General features: G+C 62.3%; 3 protein-coding genes across 8 annotated transcripts; 2 read left to right on the forward strand and 1 right to left on the reverse strand.

Annotated features, from left to right (window-relative positions):
• Nucleotides 1-537: 537 nt before the first annotated feature.
• On the reverse strand, nt 538-3,444 carry LOC104914083 (tissue factor pathway inhibitor 2-like). 4 transcript variants are annotated; one of them, XM_031556570.1, is made up of 5 exons: nt 3,057-3,444; nt 2,644-2,652; nt 2,098-2,238; nt 1,603-2,013; nt 538-1,076 (listed from the first exon to the last, which is right to left on the reverse strand). In XM_031556570.1, exons 1-5 carry the CDS (start codon nt 3,175-3,177, stop codon nt 1,060-1,062), a joined length of 699 nt encoding a protein of 232 aa, XP_031412430.1. In that variant the 5' UTR covers nt 3,178-3,444; the 3' UTR covers nt 538-1,059. The 4 variants fall into 4 exon arrangements, with proteins under 4 accessions (XP_031412430.1, XP_031412431.1, XP_031412429.1 ...); XM_031556569.1 differs by having other exon boundaries at nt 548-1,076; nt 2,098-2,217; nt 2,542-2,652; nt 3,057-3,443; XM_010722593.3 differs by having other exon boundaries at nt 591-1,076; nt 2,542-2,652; nt 3,057-3,442.
• Nucleotides 3,445-5,003: 1,559 nt separating this feature from the next.
• Nucleotides 5,004-9,424, forward strand: LOC100538862 (WAP four-disulfide core domain protein 2-like). Of its 2 annotated transcripts, none has more exons than XM_010722598.3 (4): nt 5,004-5,181; nt 8,320-8,454; nt 8,989-9,141; nt 9,220-9,423. In XM_010722598.3, exons 1-3 carry the CDS (start codon nt 5,097-5,099, stop codon nt 9,138-9,140), a joined length of 372 nt encoding a protein of 123 aa, XP_010720900.1. In that variant the 5' UTR covers nt 5,004-5,096; the 3' UTR covers nt 9,141; nt 9,220-9,423. The 2 variants fall into 2 exon arrangements, with proteins under 2 accessions (XP_010720900.1, XP_010720899.3); XM_010722597.3 differs by lacking the exon at nt 5,004-5,181 and adding an exon at nt 7,807-8,123 and having other exon boundaries at nt 9,220-9,424.
• A 98-nt stretch (nt 9,425-9,522) lies between these two features.
• Nucleotides 9,523-12,475, forward strand: LOC104914084 (WAP four-disulfide core domain protein 3). 2 transcript variants are annotated; one of them, XM_010722599.3, is made up of 6 exons: nt 9,523-10,837; nt 10,931-11,038; nt 11,196-11,336; nt 11,601-11,741; nt 11,940-12,077; nt 12,171-12,475. In XM_010722599.3, exons 1-6 carry the CDS (start codon nt 10,366-10,368, stop codon nt 12,179-12,181), a joined length of 1,011 nt encoding a protein of 336 aa, XP_010720901.1. In that variant the 5' UTR covers nt 9,523-10,365; the 3' UTR covers nt 12,182-12,475. The 2 variants fall into 2 exon arrangements, with proteins under 2 accessions (XP_010720901.1, XP_031412432.1); XM_031556572.1 differs by having other exon boundaries at nt 9,523-11,038.
• The last annotated feature ends 1,934 nt before the right edge of the window (nt 12,476-14,409 follow it).

Here is a 14,409-nt window from a genome sequence, read left to right on the forward strand (position 1 = left end):
AGCTGAATGGGCATGAGCAGAATGCCAAAGCACTGCTGATTTATTGCTGAGGAAACGCTTAATTTAGGCAATGCACTTAAAGGAACTAATTAGAATTGCATTAATATTTATGGACCTTATGGAGAAGCTGATAGTCACTATTTGAGGGTATTAACTGTTATCTTACACCAGGCAGGACTGTGGTGTTTGGAGGCAACTCTAATCGTGGCGAGGGCAATCAAGATCTCACCAAACAACAGCCAGCCTGGAGCTGCACATCCACACCACATTTGCAGTGCTAATGAACATCAGTTGCAATTAATAACCCTGCTCAGAGCCACTGAGCATCACCCCAGGAGGAGGATCACAGCCGCTGCTCAGGTCAGATGTGATGCTCCCATCCACCTGTGCAGGAGATGGGCAGTTACTGGGACTGCAGAGGGGCTGGTGGCTGTGAGAACTTGTGGGGCTGCTCCTGGGGCAGGGGCACACCAGGCTGTGCGAGTGGGCTGGGGCAGAGCCCCTCTACACAGTGCCCAACACAAGCACAGCCATCGCCCTGCCCGCATGGCCAACCTCTTGCTATAGCAAAGTTCGCATCAATTCTCCTTCCCCTCATTTGTCTGTAAACCATGAAGAAAAATCACCTCCGTCTGCCCACATCGGGCCGCTGCTGTGATGTATGGCTGTAATAAAAACCCCATTTTGGGAGGCCGCCTTCCTATGCCGCCAGCCAGGCTGTGCCACGGTCCGGAGCTGCAGCCAGAGCTGCCCCATCCCCCCGGCTCCGTGCCACCGGGCTGGGGCCATTACGGATGGGGCTATTAGAGCTGTATTGAGCCGCGCTGCGGAGATGGCCACAGTGCTGCTGTCATCAGCCCGGCATCCACGAGCGATGCCCAGCTCTCCCACTGCCGCCTTGTGGCCCCGGCCCCGTCCCTGCCCCAGCGTCCCCGCAGATGTGTTGGGAAGGCAAGACAGAGGCAGTGGTGCTGCTCCAAGCCAGGCGTCCTGGCGGCTTTATTGTGTGGGGCAGAACGATCGGCTCTGCAGATCTGGGCGGGCTGCGGTGTCCTGAGGTCAGCGCTTATCCAGCCCTGGGGAGAAAGGCAGAGCGGTGAGCAGGGCTGCACCCGGGTGGGCTCCGCCGGCTGCTGCTGCCCACCGCAGGGCTGCGGCGGCACTGCCAGTCCCCCCAGCCTGCTCTCCTAAGTGCGCACACAGAAAGGGAAGCCGCCTGCAAAGAGAGCCATTTCTTCCCGTGCAGGCTGAGAGCGTAGGATTGGCAGGATTAATATTTTGATAATCAGGCGCAATTATTATTGCTAAGAGCATCGCCTGCTTCATGCCGAAGACAAGCCCAGCTCCCAGGATGGAGCTGTGTGCTGATTGGAATCACCGAGCAGGAACGCTTCCAGTCCCCGCGTGGCACCCACATGCACAGCGGCCGAGCAACCATGGCTGCTGCTGCCTGGCCGCTGCAGCACAGCTCTGTGTGGGAGGGCTCCGGGCAGAGCTGCCAGCAGCAGCCCCAGCAGCACCGGGTGCTTTCCCTTGGCACGCACTGTGCTGCCTGCGCATCCTTCACCCCGCTCCGTGCTCCCACCCGTGCCCGGCTCTCACCGTACTGGCAGACCTGCCGGCACTCCTCGATGGTGAGGAAATTGTTGGCATTCCCCCTGCGGCCGCCGTACACAAACAGCCAGCACGACCTCAAGGCAGGGTTGTAGGCGTAGTGATAGATGCGCCTCCTGCACCGGCCGCGCTCTGGAGCCAGGTGGCACAGCTGCCTGGGGCCAGAGCACCAGTGGCAGCCCAAGCCCAGCAGGGACAGTGAGCCTGGAGGACACTGAGCCTGGAGCCCCTGTGCAGGGTGGGCAGCACACAGCTGCCTGAGGACACTGAGCCTGGAGCTCCTGCGCAGGGGTGGGCAGCACGGCAGGTGGTTGGGGCACTCGGTGTTACCACTGCAGGTGCTGTTGCAGCAGTCGATGGTGTGCGGCACCTTCTTCTTGGGGTAGGTGTCCGGTCTGGCTGCGGATGGGGAAGGAGAAGGGCTCATGCCCATGGGGTATGTCCCAGCCATGGTACCAAGCCCAGAGTTCTGACCGCCCTTACCTGGTACCGGCTGCAGGCAGCGGAACCGGCAACTGTTGTGGCAGGACTTCCTGCTGCCCCTGCAGTTGCTGTCATCTCTGCATTTGTTCACACAGTTGGTCGTTGAGTCAGCGTCAATCCCTGGGTGGAAATCTTGCTTCGCTGGGGGTGACAGGGGGTCAGGGCCCTGCCAGCCCCTTCCCATGCCCATCCCTGTCCTATCTGTCAGGTGGGGAGCAGGGGGCACAACAAGACCCTGCACCAGAGGGACTGAAAGGTAGGAGAGGTGGAATGCAGGGGCCCTGCATGATGCACCCACAGGGAGAGTGCAGTGATCAGACCTGCCCAGACCAGAGCATCCCATCCTTGTGCCAGGATGGGACGCAGGACACAGCTCACCCCCAGACAGCAGAGCACAGGCTTCTGTGCGGCCTGTGGAGCTGCTGGGAGGATGGGATCCCTCACCTTGCTGGCACTCTTGTCTGCATCCCGTGCTCCCCGTGCACTTTGAGGAGCAGATGTTGCTATAGGGGCTCATGGTTGTCGTGCTGGTATCATGGTACTTACCAGGCTCCCCTGGAAAGCAGAACAGTAAAGGAGTGACAGAGTCACCACCATGGTTCCTGCAGCTCAGCATGGGCAGCAGATCCCAGAGCTGCTGAGCCTCCCTGCAGGTCCCATGCCACCCTCACACCCACCGCCCCACTCCCCAGTGCCCCTTCCTCCAGCACAGCCCAGCAGCAGTGTGGGCACATGGAGCATCGCAGTGCCCACAGGAGCGTCACTGCTGTTGGGATGCACTGAACCTGGGACAGAAGGAACGCTTTCCTGCCACCGCACCCAGCTCTGCGTGCATCAAATCTGCATCCTGGCCCTGGGACTGCGCTGGATTTTCTTCCTATTCCCCTCGCAGTGTGATGTCTGGCCTCGAATCCCATGGCTCTGTGACCATGCCCTAACCGGGACACACTGGCACTCACCGGGTTGCACGGAGGAGCCGTCTGTCCGTGTCATCTCATCCTCCGATGCGTGCCTCGAAGCCGCCCAGCCCCGGCCCCACGGGGCCGTTAGCAGCAGCAGCAGCAGCAAACCCGGCTCCATGGCACTGCCCTCGCAACGCTCACACCCTGGCGACCTTATGTACGGTCCTGTGCCCTGCCCCGGGCCTTGCGCAACGTCGGGGCTCCTCCCGGCTCGGTTCAGCACGGTTCGATACGGCTTGGCTAACCACTATACAGCTCGACTCGGCACAGCTTGGCTTGACTTGGCACGGCTCTGCACGGCAGGGCTCTGCACGGCAGGGCTCGGGACGGCACGACTCGGCTTGGCTGGGCACAGCACGGCACGGCACGGCACGGCACTGCACGACCGGGACGGAGCACTGAGAGGAGGGGGCTGCGCGCACCGAGCAGGAGGTCCCCACGGCCGAGGGGACCCGGCGATAGCTGTGCGTGCCCCATCCCTGGAGGTGCCCAAGGCCATGGAACAGTCTGATGTGGGGTGGGAGGTGGGACAGACAGCCCACGGCACGGGGTGGGAGGTCTGGGGGGGCTCTGGGGTTCCTTCCAACCCAGCCATGCTGTGATGCGGTGGCTCTATGGATCTCCACGCTGCCGCCGCGGCGCTGCTCATCTTCACGTCGGGGCGTCACTGAGCGGCCCTGCGGGGATGGGATGGGATGGTTCTGCGGCCTTTTGTTTCTCTTGCTGAAGGTTCCCTTTGTTTCAGGTGCAGTTTCTCTAGCAACAAGCGCGTTTGGCTAGTGGGAGCATGGATGATGCAACAAGCATTTCCGAGCAGGGAAATACGATCGGCGAGGTGTACAATCCCCTCTCTGAGGCAGCAGCGGTTCTGTCAGCCCAGAACGATGATGCCCAATTGCAGGTGGGCTGAGAGGAGCCCCGCCAGGAGCAGTCCCTGCCCGCCTGGTGCTCAGCCATGGCCTCTCCCCATTCCCTGCTCCGCTCCTCCCCACCAGCCCCAGCACCATGCAGCTCCCACCCTGCAGTCCCCTACCCCACACCTAGCCCTGCACCGCATCCACCACCCACCACCCACAGCCACAGACACTGCTCGGGGCATCTCGCTTCCACCACGTGGCTCTGCTGAGCCCATTGAGCCCAGTGCCCACGAGGCAGCTGGAGCAGATGGGTCATGGCACAACATGCACAGCCCCGTGGGGACACAAAGGCACTGCTAAATGTCCAGGTCATCTTGGCTGCGTCACCCACCTTAGGGCCACGTGGCACAGAGCGGCACATTGTGGCATTGCTCACCCTTCGCTCCCTATGAGCTCCCCACCCCGTCTGGGGGTTGCAGCACTCACAGGGATCGGGTGCAGTAGGGCATGGGGCGGGCAGGAGGCAGCCCCACACTGACCCCGCCGACGTGACGCACCCAGCCTGCCTGGCCCTGCAGAGGAATGGCGTGCAGTGCAAGGCGGGTGGGGGCACAGCACAGCGCCTTCCCACACTCTGCACCCCCTGAGGCCATGCTCACCCATGGGGACCAGGGTGTGACATGGGGACGGGGCAGGCAGGAGCCAACATGAGGTGTGGGCACAGCACAGTAGGCAGATGTCCTCCCGCCTCCCACCCTTGCTCCCTGACCCACAGCTTGTCCCATCTCTCTCCAGGCCTGGGCAGCATCTGACGTATGGTGATGAGTCCCATGGCTATGGAGAGAAAATTGTCACCCCTTCGTTGGCCACTCTGCTGTCCTCAAGCCAGGGATCTCCAGCTCCTTCCTTCGTGCTCCCTGGCCTGTTGCCCACGTTGCCACCACCCGGGTACAGTGCTCAGATCCCCACCCAGCCTGGCTGTTGGGAGTGGGAGAGGGCCATGGTAAATGATTTCTCAGTTAATGACATCATACAGGGCTGCTGCTGCCTCGGGCACAGCCTTGAAATGCAGCAGGAGTTTCAGCACCCAAAGGTTATGTATGTGGTGGCCCCTCCCCAGCCTCATATGGATATAAACCCCCGCTGACCCACACCAGCTGTCGGAATCCTCGGGAGCACCATGAAGGCCGTCGGTGTTCTGCTTGTGGGTATCCTTGCGCTGTGCACACAGCTGCAGCCAGCTGCCACGGCCGCTGTAATCGTAGGTGAGTGCATGAGGTGGGCACAGGGTCACAGCAGCTCCCAGGGCACTGCAGGGGTGGCATGAGCTGCGGTCCCTCGGTGGGACACATTGCAGCAGCACAGGGCCAGGCACTGCCTGACAGCTCCTCAGCCCTGAGTGGGGCCACTGAGATCCGTGCCACGCAGGCAGCACGGGGGCAAGAAGAGGGGACAGCAGCAGAGCATTTCCGCCTACATGGGGCACACCTGGAGGGCTGGGACAGCCCCCAGAGGGGTCAGAATTCCCAGAACATCAGCCCATGAATGAGGCTGTCTGTCATGATTTGAGCTCAGAAAGCGCCTGAGCCTGAAGGAAGAGGTGTTCCCGTTTCACCCTGTCTCCCAGTGTCCCTGCCTGCCGGGGTGCCTCACCTGGCACGGCCACACTGCCTGTTGGGCATTTGCTGTGCTCCCGATGGAGGGGCTGTGACCTCAGCTCCTTTCTTGTCACCTGTGGGTCAGCTGTGGTCACCAGGCACAGTGCACGCACTGTTCCTCTGCTGGGGGAAGGGCGCCCATCAGTTTGGGCTCCTGAGCCAGGGTTCTGCCCGTGACATACCTTAGCACAGAGCTGGCTGCCGCGGCTCACAGAGCCATGGCTGTCCCTGTCCTCTGGCAGGGAAGCACCTGAATGCAGTGTGTGGGCGACAGGAGCCAAAGCATTTTCTGGGAAGCGATGCTGGGCGCGGGGGCTGAGCCAGGCACAGCTGCGGGCCCTGCAGCCGGCAGGTTCTGTGCCTCCCCAGCTGCTCCTGCTGGCTGCAGGCAGATCCAGGCAGAACAGGAGCTGAGCAGTGTCCCATGGGGGTCACGGTGTCACCCCTGGGCAAAGCCCGGCACCTTGCCCTGCTCTGCACTGCTCCCTCCATGAGTGCTCTCCTTGGAGGGCTTTCTGGGCTCCCACCCTCTGCAGTTTCTCTGCTGCTGGCTGCTGTGGCGCAGCTTGGCTGCGGGAATCCGCACGTCCGCAGCCCCCCCGGCCCCATCCCACTCACACCGGTGCTCAGGAAATGCTGCACTCTACAGATTTTACAAGCCAAAGGGACTGATAAGGGCAATTAGAGGATCAGCCATCCGAGCAGAGTGATGAACCTCAAAGGCAAGTGCTGCTGGCAGCACCAGCGCAGGTGCAGCAGCACAGATCGTGGCGGGACACGGAGCTGATCCCGGAGCTGTGGGGTGGGCAGCACTGCCCCACTGCCAGGTGCCAGCCCTGCTGCAAACGTTAGGTTAGGATGGATTTTGTCCCCGTGCGGCACACAGTGGGGACACGTTGTTGCTCAGCCCAGCACCGTGCACCCAGCCCAGCCTGATGCTCAGCCCAGCCCGTGCTGGAGGAGCATGTCCTGGTGTGACAAGGCTGCCTTTATGCAGGAGTTCCTTTGTTTGCCCTGGGGCCGGGAGCCCCAGCTTGGAGCAGTTCCCCAGCACAGAGCACAGTCCCCGGCACACAGCAGGCACTGCAGGGTGCGGGGTGATCCCAATGCTATCCCAACGCTATCCCGGGCTGCCCCGTTCCCACCGTGCTGCGCAGCAATGAAATGCAGTGAGTGTCCCGCGGGTGTCAGCACCGGGTCCTGTTACTGCATAAACACACGCGCTGGGGAGGGGACCGCGGCAAATGCAAACAGTTACTGATTTACTGTTGCTCCGTGCCTCACTGCGTTGTTGACTGTGGGCTTAAATTACCTGGAAATAGATGCTGGCCGAGCAGACAAACAGCTCGTGACCTCGGAGCGGGGACCGCCTGCCCTGAGCCCATGCAGCCCGACAGCTCCAGGATGCTGCAGCCAGAAGCTGCGGGGGCTGTGGGTGCAGTGATGGGGGCTCAGCGATGAAGGAGGGCCCCATTTCCAACCTCACACTACAGAGGAGAGGCTCAGCCGAGGCATATATCCAGGATAGGGCTGGGGCCAGGGATGCTCTGGGCTCTGCCCACCAGAGAGGATCCAGCCCCAGCCCTGCAGCTGGGCAACACCATCACCATGCAGAGCACTGGGTCCCACGCAGTGACCAAATGCACTGAGCCAAACCTGGAGCAGTGAGTGAAGGGCTGAGGCCCCTCGGGTCCCCCAGCACAGTGCTGAGCCTCTCTGCTTCCGTCAGCAAACCCAAAGGAATGAAAACCACTGCTGATAGCACCTGCAGATGAGCAAGAACTGGTGGAGCGGCAAACAGTGATGAGAGCCAGCAGCCACGTGGGGTGATTAGGATTGCTTGGTCTGCTCAAATACAGCCCGGCTTGGCGCTGCCCAGCACTGCCAGGCACCCGACGCACAGGCTGAAGGACTGCATGGTGGTGTGCAGCGGGCACACAGCCAGAGCACACAGCAGCTCACCCCCTGCCCGCCACCCACCCGAGCACCACTGCATCTCCAGGCAGCACAGCAGGGCAGGGGCTGCGCTCACATGCACGACGGCTGCCAGCCCCGGGACGGGACAGGGCCGAGCACAGTTGTCACGTGCCCCACATGTACTGCTGGCCCCAACCCAGAGCTGACCATCAGAGGGCCTGCCGTGGCTCTGTGCCCCACAGGCTGTGGGCTGGGGGCTCCCAGCATGCCGAGCATGGCGGTGCAGCGCGCGGTGCTTGGCTGCTGTTCCTGCCGGGCAAGTTTTCTGTGTAGACGCCTGGGCTCCTCGAGGCTCCCACTTCCTGGTCAGCTGCCAGCAGCGAGCAGATACCTGATACTTGGGGATTGTGCAATGGCACGAAGGGGGAGCCTGGCCCAGCCAGTTCCTTATGAGCCACCCGGAAGGCAGTCCCCTCCCGCCCCACCTGGAGAGGAGCTTAAAGCCCAGCCGGGTGGCCTTGCACACGCACAGCTCCCCTGCACCATGCCCAAGGCCAGCAGCGCGCTCCTCCTCGCGGGGCTCCTGGTTCTCTGGGCAGAGCTGCTGCCAGCATCCGTCCTGAATGTCACGAGTGAGTATGAGCGCACGGCCCCGCGGCAGCAGCCGGCATCACTCCTGGCCTGGGGCCTGCTGGGGATGGGCTCCATGCACACGTTCTGCAGCGTGGCTGCGCTCTGCAGCATCCCTGAGCCCACACTGGGACTGGGAACAGCATCGCCTGCCTCCGGACAGCCCTCCCACCCACACCATGTGCCTTTGCCTTTCAGTAAAAGCCGGCGTGTGCCCGGAGCCAGCAGCAGAAGAAGCGAACTGCACGATGGGGTGCCAGTCCGATGGCGACTGCGAGAGCACCCTCAAGTGCTGCCCGGCGGCCTGTGGCAAGGCCTGCCAGGAGCCCAACGGTAACGCTCCCAGGGTCGGTGCCAGTCCTGCTCCCGTGAGCCAATGCCTCCAGGGCTCCCGGCGCTCGGTAACGGTGTGGTTCTGGGCATCCCCTGTGCTCTGCCTGCAGCACAGTCATGGGGCTCTGCATGGAGCCCGCAGGATTGGGCTGTGCTTCAATGGAGCAGTTGCCCACACAGCCTTGGGTGGTTGCTGGCCACACTCACCCCTTCCTCCTGCCTGCAGCTCGGTTGGCTTTGAGCATCCCTGATGCTGCTGAGATCGCAGCCAGGGACAGAGAGCACGCACCCACTGCACTTCACATCCTTCAAGGAGCACCAGCTGCACAATGCATCAGCCCCAGCACTGTTCTGCATCCAGCAATGAGCTTGGGAAGGGTCTCCGAGCAGTGCCCTCCCCAGCTCTGCACCAGGCATGGCCCCACAGCCGCACAGCTGCAGGGTGCTCACCATGCTCAGCTCCAGGAGCTGCAGCACAGCCCTGCACACCTTGCTGGGGACAGCGGGTCTCACGCCGTGTCCTTCGCCTTGCAGAGAAACCTGGCACCTGCCCATCCGTGAAGCCAGGGATCCCCATGCTGGGGCTCTGCATTAACCAGTGCAAGATGGACTCCAACTGCTCTGGGAGCCTGAAGTGCTGCAGGAATGGCTGCGGGAAGGTCTCCTGTGTGACTCCACTGCACTGAGGTCAGTCAGCACCCACCCAGCCCTGGGCTCCTGTCCCACTTGCCCTATCGTGCTCACAGCCCTCTGCTCCCTTTGCAGGTGCAGCCTCCTTCATTCCAGCTGCAGGGAAGCTGCTGCCCAATGCGACACTGCATGGCCAGGCCCCTGGTGCCCTCCTGCCCCTGCCCTGGCCGGGATCCCAGCGTGTAGCCTTCAGCCTCAGCTCTCATCCGAAGGCCCCGCTTGGGGTGTGCCGCAGCCCCCTGCACTCTCGCCAATAAAGCAGCCACTCCCTGCCCTGTTTTTGGCCGCGTCTCCGTCCTGATGCGCTTCCAGCTGCACTCTGCAGTGCACTCAGTGTGCCCAAATGGGTGCTGGAGCAGGCAGTGTCTAGAAGGGTCTGCACCAGACAAATGCCCACCCAAGCCAGTACCATTCCTGCAGTGCTGATCCCAGGCCCCTTTTCCCCAAGATTCCCCAGCCCATGCTCCTGCTCAGTGTTGCCCCATAGTCTCAGCTGCTCTGACGTTTGCTCCTCAGCTAGTTAAGGGATGTGCTCCAGCTGGGGCATGATATGCAGTTGCAGCTGCATCCATGGAGCTGAGTTCTGTGATGGCCTAGGGGGACAGCAATGCTTCTGCTGCTGCGTGCAATGGCACAGCATCTCTCAAAGCACCCCTTGCACTACACACACCAGCAGCACAGCATCTATGGCAGCAGCTTGAGGGAGCCGTGGGCCCTGAAGCCTGCATGTCCCTGCCCCATCCCTGCCCACCCTGCTCGGACCCATCCCTTGCTGTTGCTTCTCTTTCACTCTCCCCAGGCTTCCAGAGACAGCGTGAACTGAGGAACCCCAAGGGCCGGAGCAAACGGTCCCATGGACCTCTGAAGGCCCCGCTGGGGGATTGCATAGAGCTGAGCCAGGCACACACAACCACCCTGCAGCCTGCCCCACACAGCCTGGTGCCTGCAGCATGGATATGTCCCCACTCACGTCCCACCATGGCTCTGCAGCATCGCTCCCCACTCCATGCATGCTGGGAGGTGATGCCGATGATCCCCAGGCAGAATGGGGTGGGCTCTGGGAAGCAGTGATGGGATGCACAGGCTCAGCAGGCTCTCCCAGGTGCCCACATTGGGGAGCACAGAGAGCAGGGTTGGGGAGCACCTCCCACATCCCCTGGCCTGGCTGTTTGCGGGTCACCGGTGACCTGGAAAGGGAGCGCTGCAGGGGATGCGCCAGCCATGGGCTGGGAGCCCAGCACTGCTCTGGGAGTCTCCCTCGAAACGAATTGTTCATGTTCAGTGCTCCCACAGCCCTGGAAACGCGCTGCCATGGGCTGGTGCCCCCCAGCAGATTTAAATACCGACTGGCAGTCGCAGTGCCACAGCAGCCCCAGCAGCACGATGCCCAGCACCTGTGCCCTCGTGCTGCTGCTCCTGGCCCTGTGCACCGAGCTGCCGCCTGCCCCAGCCCAGCAGCACCGTGGGGATCGCGGCAATGGCCCCGCTGCCAGCCCCCCACCACACCGGGCACAGAGGGGCCAGCGGCCGCCGGCCGCCCTCCCTGCCCCCAGCAAAGCAGGCGTGTGCCCAGCAGTGGGGAGCAGCCCCACACGCCCCACCAGGAGATACTGCCTGTCTGACCACAGCTGCCCCGGCGCTGAGAAGTGCTGCCTTCTCCGGGATGTGCGCGTCTGCCTGCTCCCTACTGCAGGTATGGGGAGCTGTGGAGCTGCTGGTGCTGACAGGGAATGGGTGCCACGGGACGAGCCGTGCTCCCCAGCACACAGCACTTCTTCCCTCACAGAGAGCCTGGGCAGCCCTGTGGGGGTGAGCTGCGGGGTGAGCTGCTGCAATGAGACTGCCTGTGGCCATGGGGAGAGGTGCTGCGCCCGCTGCCTGCGAGTTGAGCCAGGTAAGGTTGCCGAGTCAGGGGGCTGTGCTTGTGCTGGGCTGGAGGTGCAGTGGGTCAGAGCCGTGGGTTGGCAGTTTTGTCACTGTGAGAGCAATGCATCAGTGCTGCAGGGGCAGGCTGGCTCTGAGCTGCACCCCGAGTCCCCTGTCCCCTCCAGCCAAATCCGGCCTTTGCCCACGGAAGCGAGCCCGGCGTGATGCTGCCTGCCCCAACCTGTGCACGGATGACAGGGACTGCCCCGGGGACCAGAAGTGCTGTTTCTCAGGCTGTGGGCTGACCTGCACCACCCCGTACACAGGTACCTGCTGCCCCCATCCTAACTCCTCTCTGGGTGTGCATCCTCCTGCATGGGCATGCACACCTCCTGCACACCTGTGCACTCCCCATGCATGCCACAGGGGCAGGATGAGGGCAGGATGGAGGCCAGAGGGGAATTGGGGCAGGGGCACACTGCAACCCTAAGCCATGCACAAGGCACAAGTTCCCGATGCAGCCAAGCTCCCATGGGCACAGTGGGGCTGTGATGCTCAGGGCTGTGATGCTCACGGCTGCTCTCTTGCAGCAAAGTCCGGCGCGTGCCCTGTGGTGCTGCGGGGCTCCCTGGGCCCCTGCCTGGATCGGTGTGACAGCGATGCTGACTGTCCCGGGGCCAAGAAGTGCTGCACCACTGGCTGCGGCCACGTCTGCAAACTGCCCACCGAGGGTAAAAGCTTTGTGCCATGGGGCAGAGACCGTGCCACGTTCCCCCATCCCCTCCCTGGCTGAGCACCCTCTCTGCAGGGCCAGTGTCCCTTTGCCCTGGAGCACTGTGCCCCTCTGGGGGCCGATGGGGGCTTGGGGAGGTGGCAGCAGCCAAGGCCAGGGGTTCACCACACCATTCCCTCTCTCTGCACGTGCACAGTGCGCCCGGGGCTCTGTCCTCCCACCACCACCAGGGCTGGTGAGTGCCTCATCCTATGCCTGGAGGACAAGGACTGTCCACCCAGCCAGAAGTGCTGCATGCAGGACTGCGGCCGCACATGCGTTCCCCCACTGCAGGGTAAGACCAACCCCACACCCTGTCTGCAAGGGACAGGATAGGGACACGATGGGGCACTCGTCCTGCTCTGACCACCACATCTATCTCTTCCAGGCACAGCCTAGCCCTGCTATGGGGGTGGCACTGGGACCTGCCATTTTAGGGCCATTCCACTCCACCGCCATCGCAGCACCCACTGCCCCGCTGCTCCCATCCCTCTGGCAGCACTTCTGGCTGGGGGGACAAGCAATGTTTGACCCACTCTGGCTGAAGTCTCTGCCACCCCCACCTCCCACAGCTGTGCTCCAGGGACAAAGGCAAACCCCTACATCCACCCTTCTGCACGAGCCAGCCTGTGCATGGCACGGACACCCCCAGTCTGCCTGGAAATGTGGACCCAGAATAAACCAGCATGTGGCAGTCGGGCTGCCGTGAGTGCTTTCTTTTGCCTGCGGTGTGCTGGGGGTTTTCCATGGCACAGGCACTGTGGGTGGACACATGGCTGCAGGCAGCCCCAGGGAAGGGAGAGGAGGCCCCGTTTCCATGTTGTGCCCCCCAGGCACCCCACCCCATTGTTAGGGTCCTGGGGAAACACTGCTGCTGTCCCAGCAGGAGTGCCAGAAACCTGTTGACTCAGATTCCTTGCACCAAGAAAGGCTTTATTTGCATCCCAAAGTGTGAAACATAGGTTGGAAGCACAGTCAGAGGTGGATGGAGCACTCAGCCTGAGGACAGGGAGAGGAGCAGCACCTGCATGCTGGGAGCCATGCAGCTCCACTCATTTCTGCCCTGACTGAACCCATTACTGTGCTCCGTCCCAGGGGCTGTCCAGGCTGTGCTGTTCAATAATGCAGGGATGGTACCTGTGTGACCTCAGCTGCCCTGTCCCTGCCCCATCCCCAAGGGTCATCCTGACCCAAAAGCATGGTGAGGCCAGAGATAAGCAGCTGGCTGGCAGGGTGCCTGTGGTTCTGGGAACGATCCCTCCTCCTGTTCTCTGCCCTACTCCCCGCCAGCTGTGCTGCAGCACCCCTGGCAGCTCTGCCGGAGCCTTTAAACCCAGTACTGCCTCAGCTGTGGGACGCAGCATCCCCTCAGCACCATGTGCCTGGGACTTTGCCTCCTCCTGGGGCTGCTCCTACAGACGGAGCAGAGCACTGCACTGGGGGAGGAAGATGGTGAGTACCAGCAGGGGGGTCTGAGCCAGCTCTGTCCCACACGGGGTGCACCTCCTGCTCCGGATCCCTCAGTGCTGGCACTTCTGAGCTGGGACATTGCGATCCTCTGCTGCTCTCACAGGGCCCAGCACCAGGGAAGCTGGGCAGGGCCAGGGGTTGTGCGGGGGCTGTGAGTTGGGTGCTGTGCACACAATGCTGCTGTGGGGTCTCAGGGCTGACAGCTGCTCTCAGCCACTCCCTTGCAGTCTTGGATCAGTTTTCTCCTCAGACCATACCTCCCTTCCTCAGCCCTGCATGTAGCATCCATCCAGGTGGGTGCTGCCCAGAGAGGTGCTGGATTCTCCTTCTCTGGAGATATCCAAGATATCCAAGATCCATCTGAACACCTATCACTGTGACCTCCTGTAGGGAACTTGTTTTAACAGCAGGTTGGGCTCGATGACCTCTAGAGTTCCCTTCCAACCCCTACAATTCTGTGATTCTGTGATCCTCTGATCCAACCCCCCTGACCCAATGGGGCTGTGGGTAACGCAGTGGGTACACACCATCGAGTGCCGCGGTCCCACCCTGCGTGGGACAAAGCTGCACCAGAGCAGCCCAGCTCTGCACTACTGCCACCTCCGCAGCAATGGGAGCTTTCCTTTGTTTGAGTGGAACAGCTGCTGTTTGCAGTGAAACCTTCCCAGCAGTGTCTCTGTTTGCAACTCAAACAGCAGAGCGCTGCCAAGAGCTGACAAGGGGTGTTTGCAGAAGGGGTGCTCCCACGGCATCCCTCGGCTCAGCACAGGAACAGCAGCCTCAGCTGTGGGCCAGGGGGATTCCCAGCTGCAGGGAGGGTGCAGTGCCCCGAGCTCCCCACTCAGATGTTCCCATTCCCCAGCCCACGCCGGCGTCTGCCCCCAACCCTCATCTCAACCCCAGCGCATGCCGTGTCCCAATGCCTGTGATGATGACAGAGGGTGCCTGCAGGACCAGAAGTGCTGCTTCACTGCCTGCGGCTTCATCTGTGTGACACCGCTGGGGAACGGCAGCAGTGACCTCCCTCCTCCTGGAGTGATGGACTGGACCCTCAGCCAGGCTGAGAACACGCACCAGGGTGATGCAAAGAGGATGAGCTTCTTGCCAGGGGGCTGCACCGGGAGGGGAGAGGCCGTAGGGAAGGGGTGCACATAGCA

This window comes from Meleagris gallopavo, chromosome 22 (assembly GCF_000146605.3).
Source record: "Meleagris gallopavo isolate NT-WF06-2002-E0010 breed Aviagen turkey brand Nicholas breeding stock chromosome 22, Turkey_5.1, whole genome shotgun sequence".
In the NCBI taxonomy this organism is placed as follows: Eukaryota; Metazoa; Chordata; class Aves; order Galliformes; family Phasianidae; genus Meleagris; species Meleagris gallopavo.

Coding starts and splice junctions, on each gene's coding strand:
- LOC100538862 (XM_010722597.3), top strand. CDS start 7,904: ATGGCACGAAGGGGGAGCCTGGCCCAGCCAGTTCCTTATGAGCCACCC. Junction 8,124..8,319: donor ATCCGTCCTGAATGTCACGA/GTGAGTATGAGC, acceptor TTTGCCTTTCAG/TAAAAGCCGGCGTGTGCCCG. Junction 8,455..8,988: donor GGCCTGCCAGGAGCCCAACG/GTAACGCTCCCA, acceptor TTCGCCTTGCAG/AGAAACCTGGCACCTGCCCA.
- LOC104914083 (XM_010722593.3), bottom strand. CDS start 3,177: ATGGAGCCGGGTTTGCTGCTGCTGCTGCTGCTAACGGCCCCGTGGGGC. Junction 2,653..3,056: donor CGGCTCCTCCGTGCAACCCG/GTGAGTGCCAGT, acceptor TCTGCTTTCCAG/GGGAGCCTGGTAAGTACCAT. Junction 2,014..2,097: donor CTGCCTGCAGCCGGTACCAG/GTAAGGGCGGTC, acceptor CCCCATCCGCAG/CCAGACCGGACACCTACCCC.
- LOC104914084 (XM_031556572.1), top strand. CDS start 10,366: ATGGGCTGGGAGCCCAGCACTGCTCTGGGAGTCTCCCTCGAAACGAAT. Junction 11,337..11,600: donor CTGCACCACCCCGTACACAG/GTACCTGCTGCC, acceptor GCTCTCTTGCAG/CAAAGTCCGGCGCGTGCCCT. Junction 11,742..11,939: donor CTGCAAACTGCCCACCGAGG/GTAAAAGCTTTG, acceptor GCACGTGCACAG/TGCGCCCGGGGCTCTGTCCT.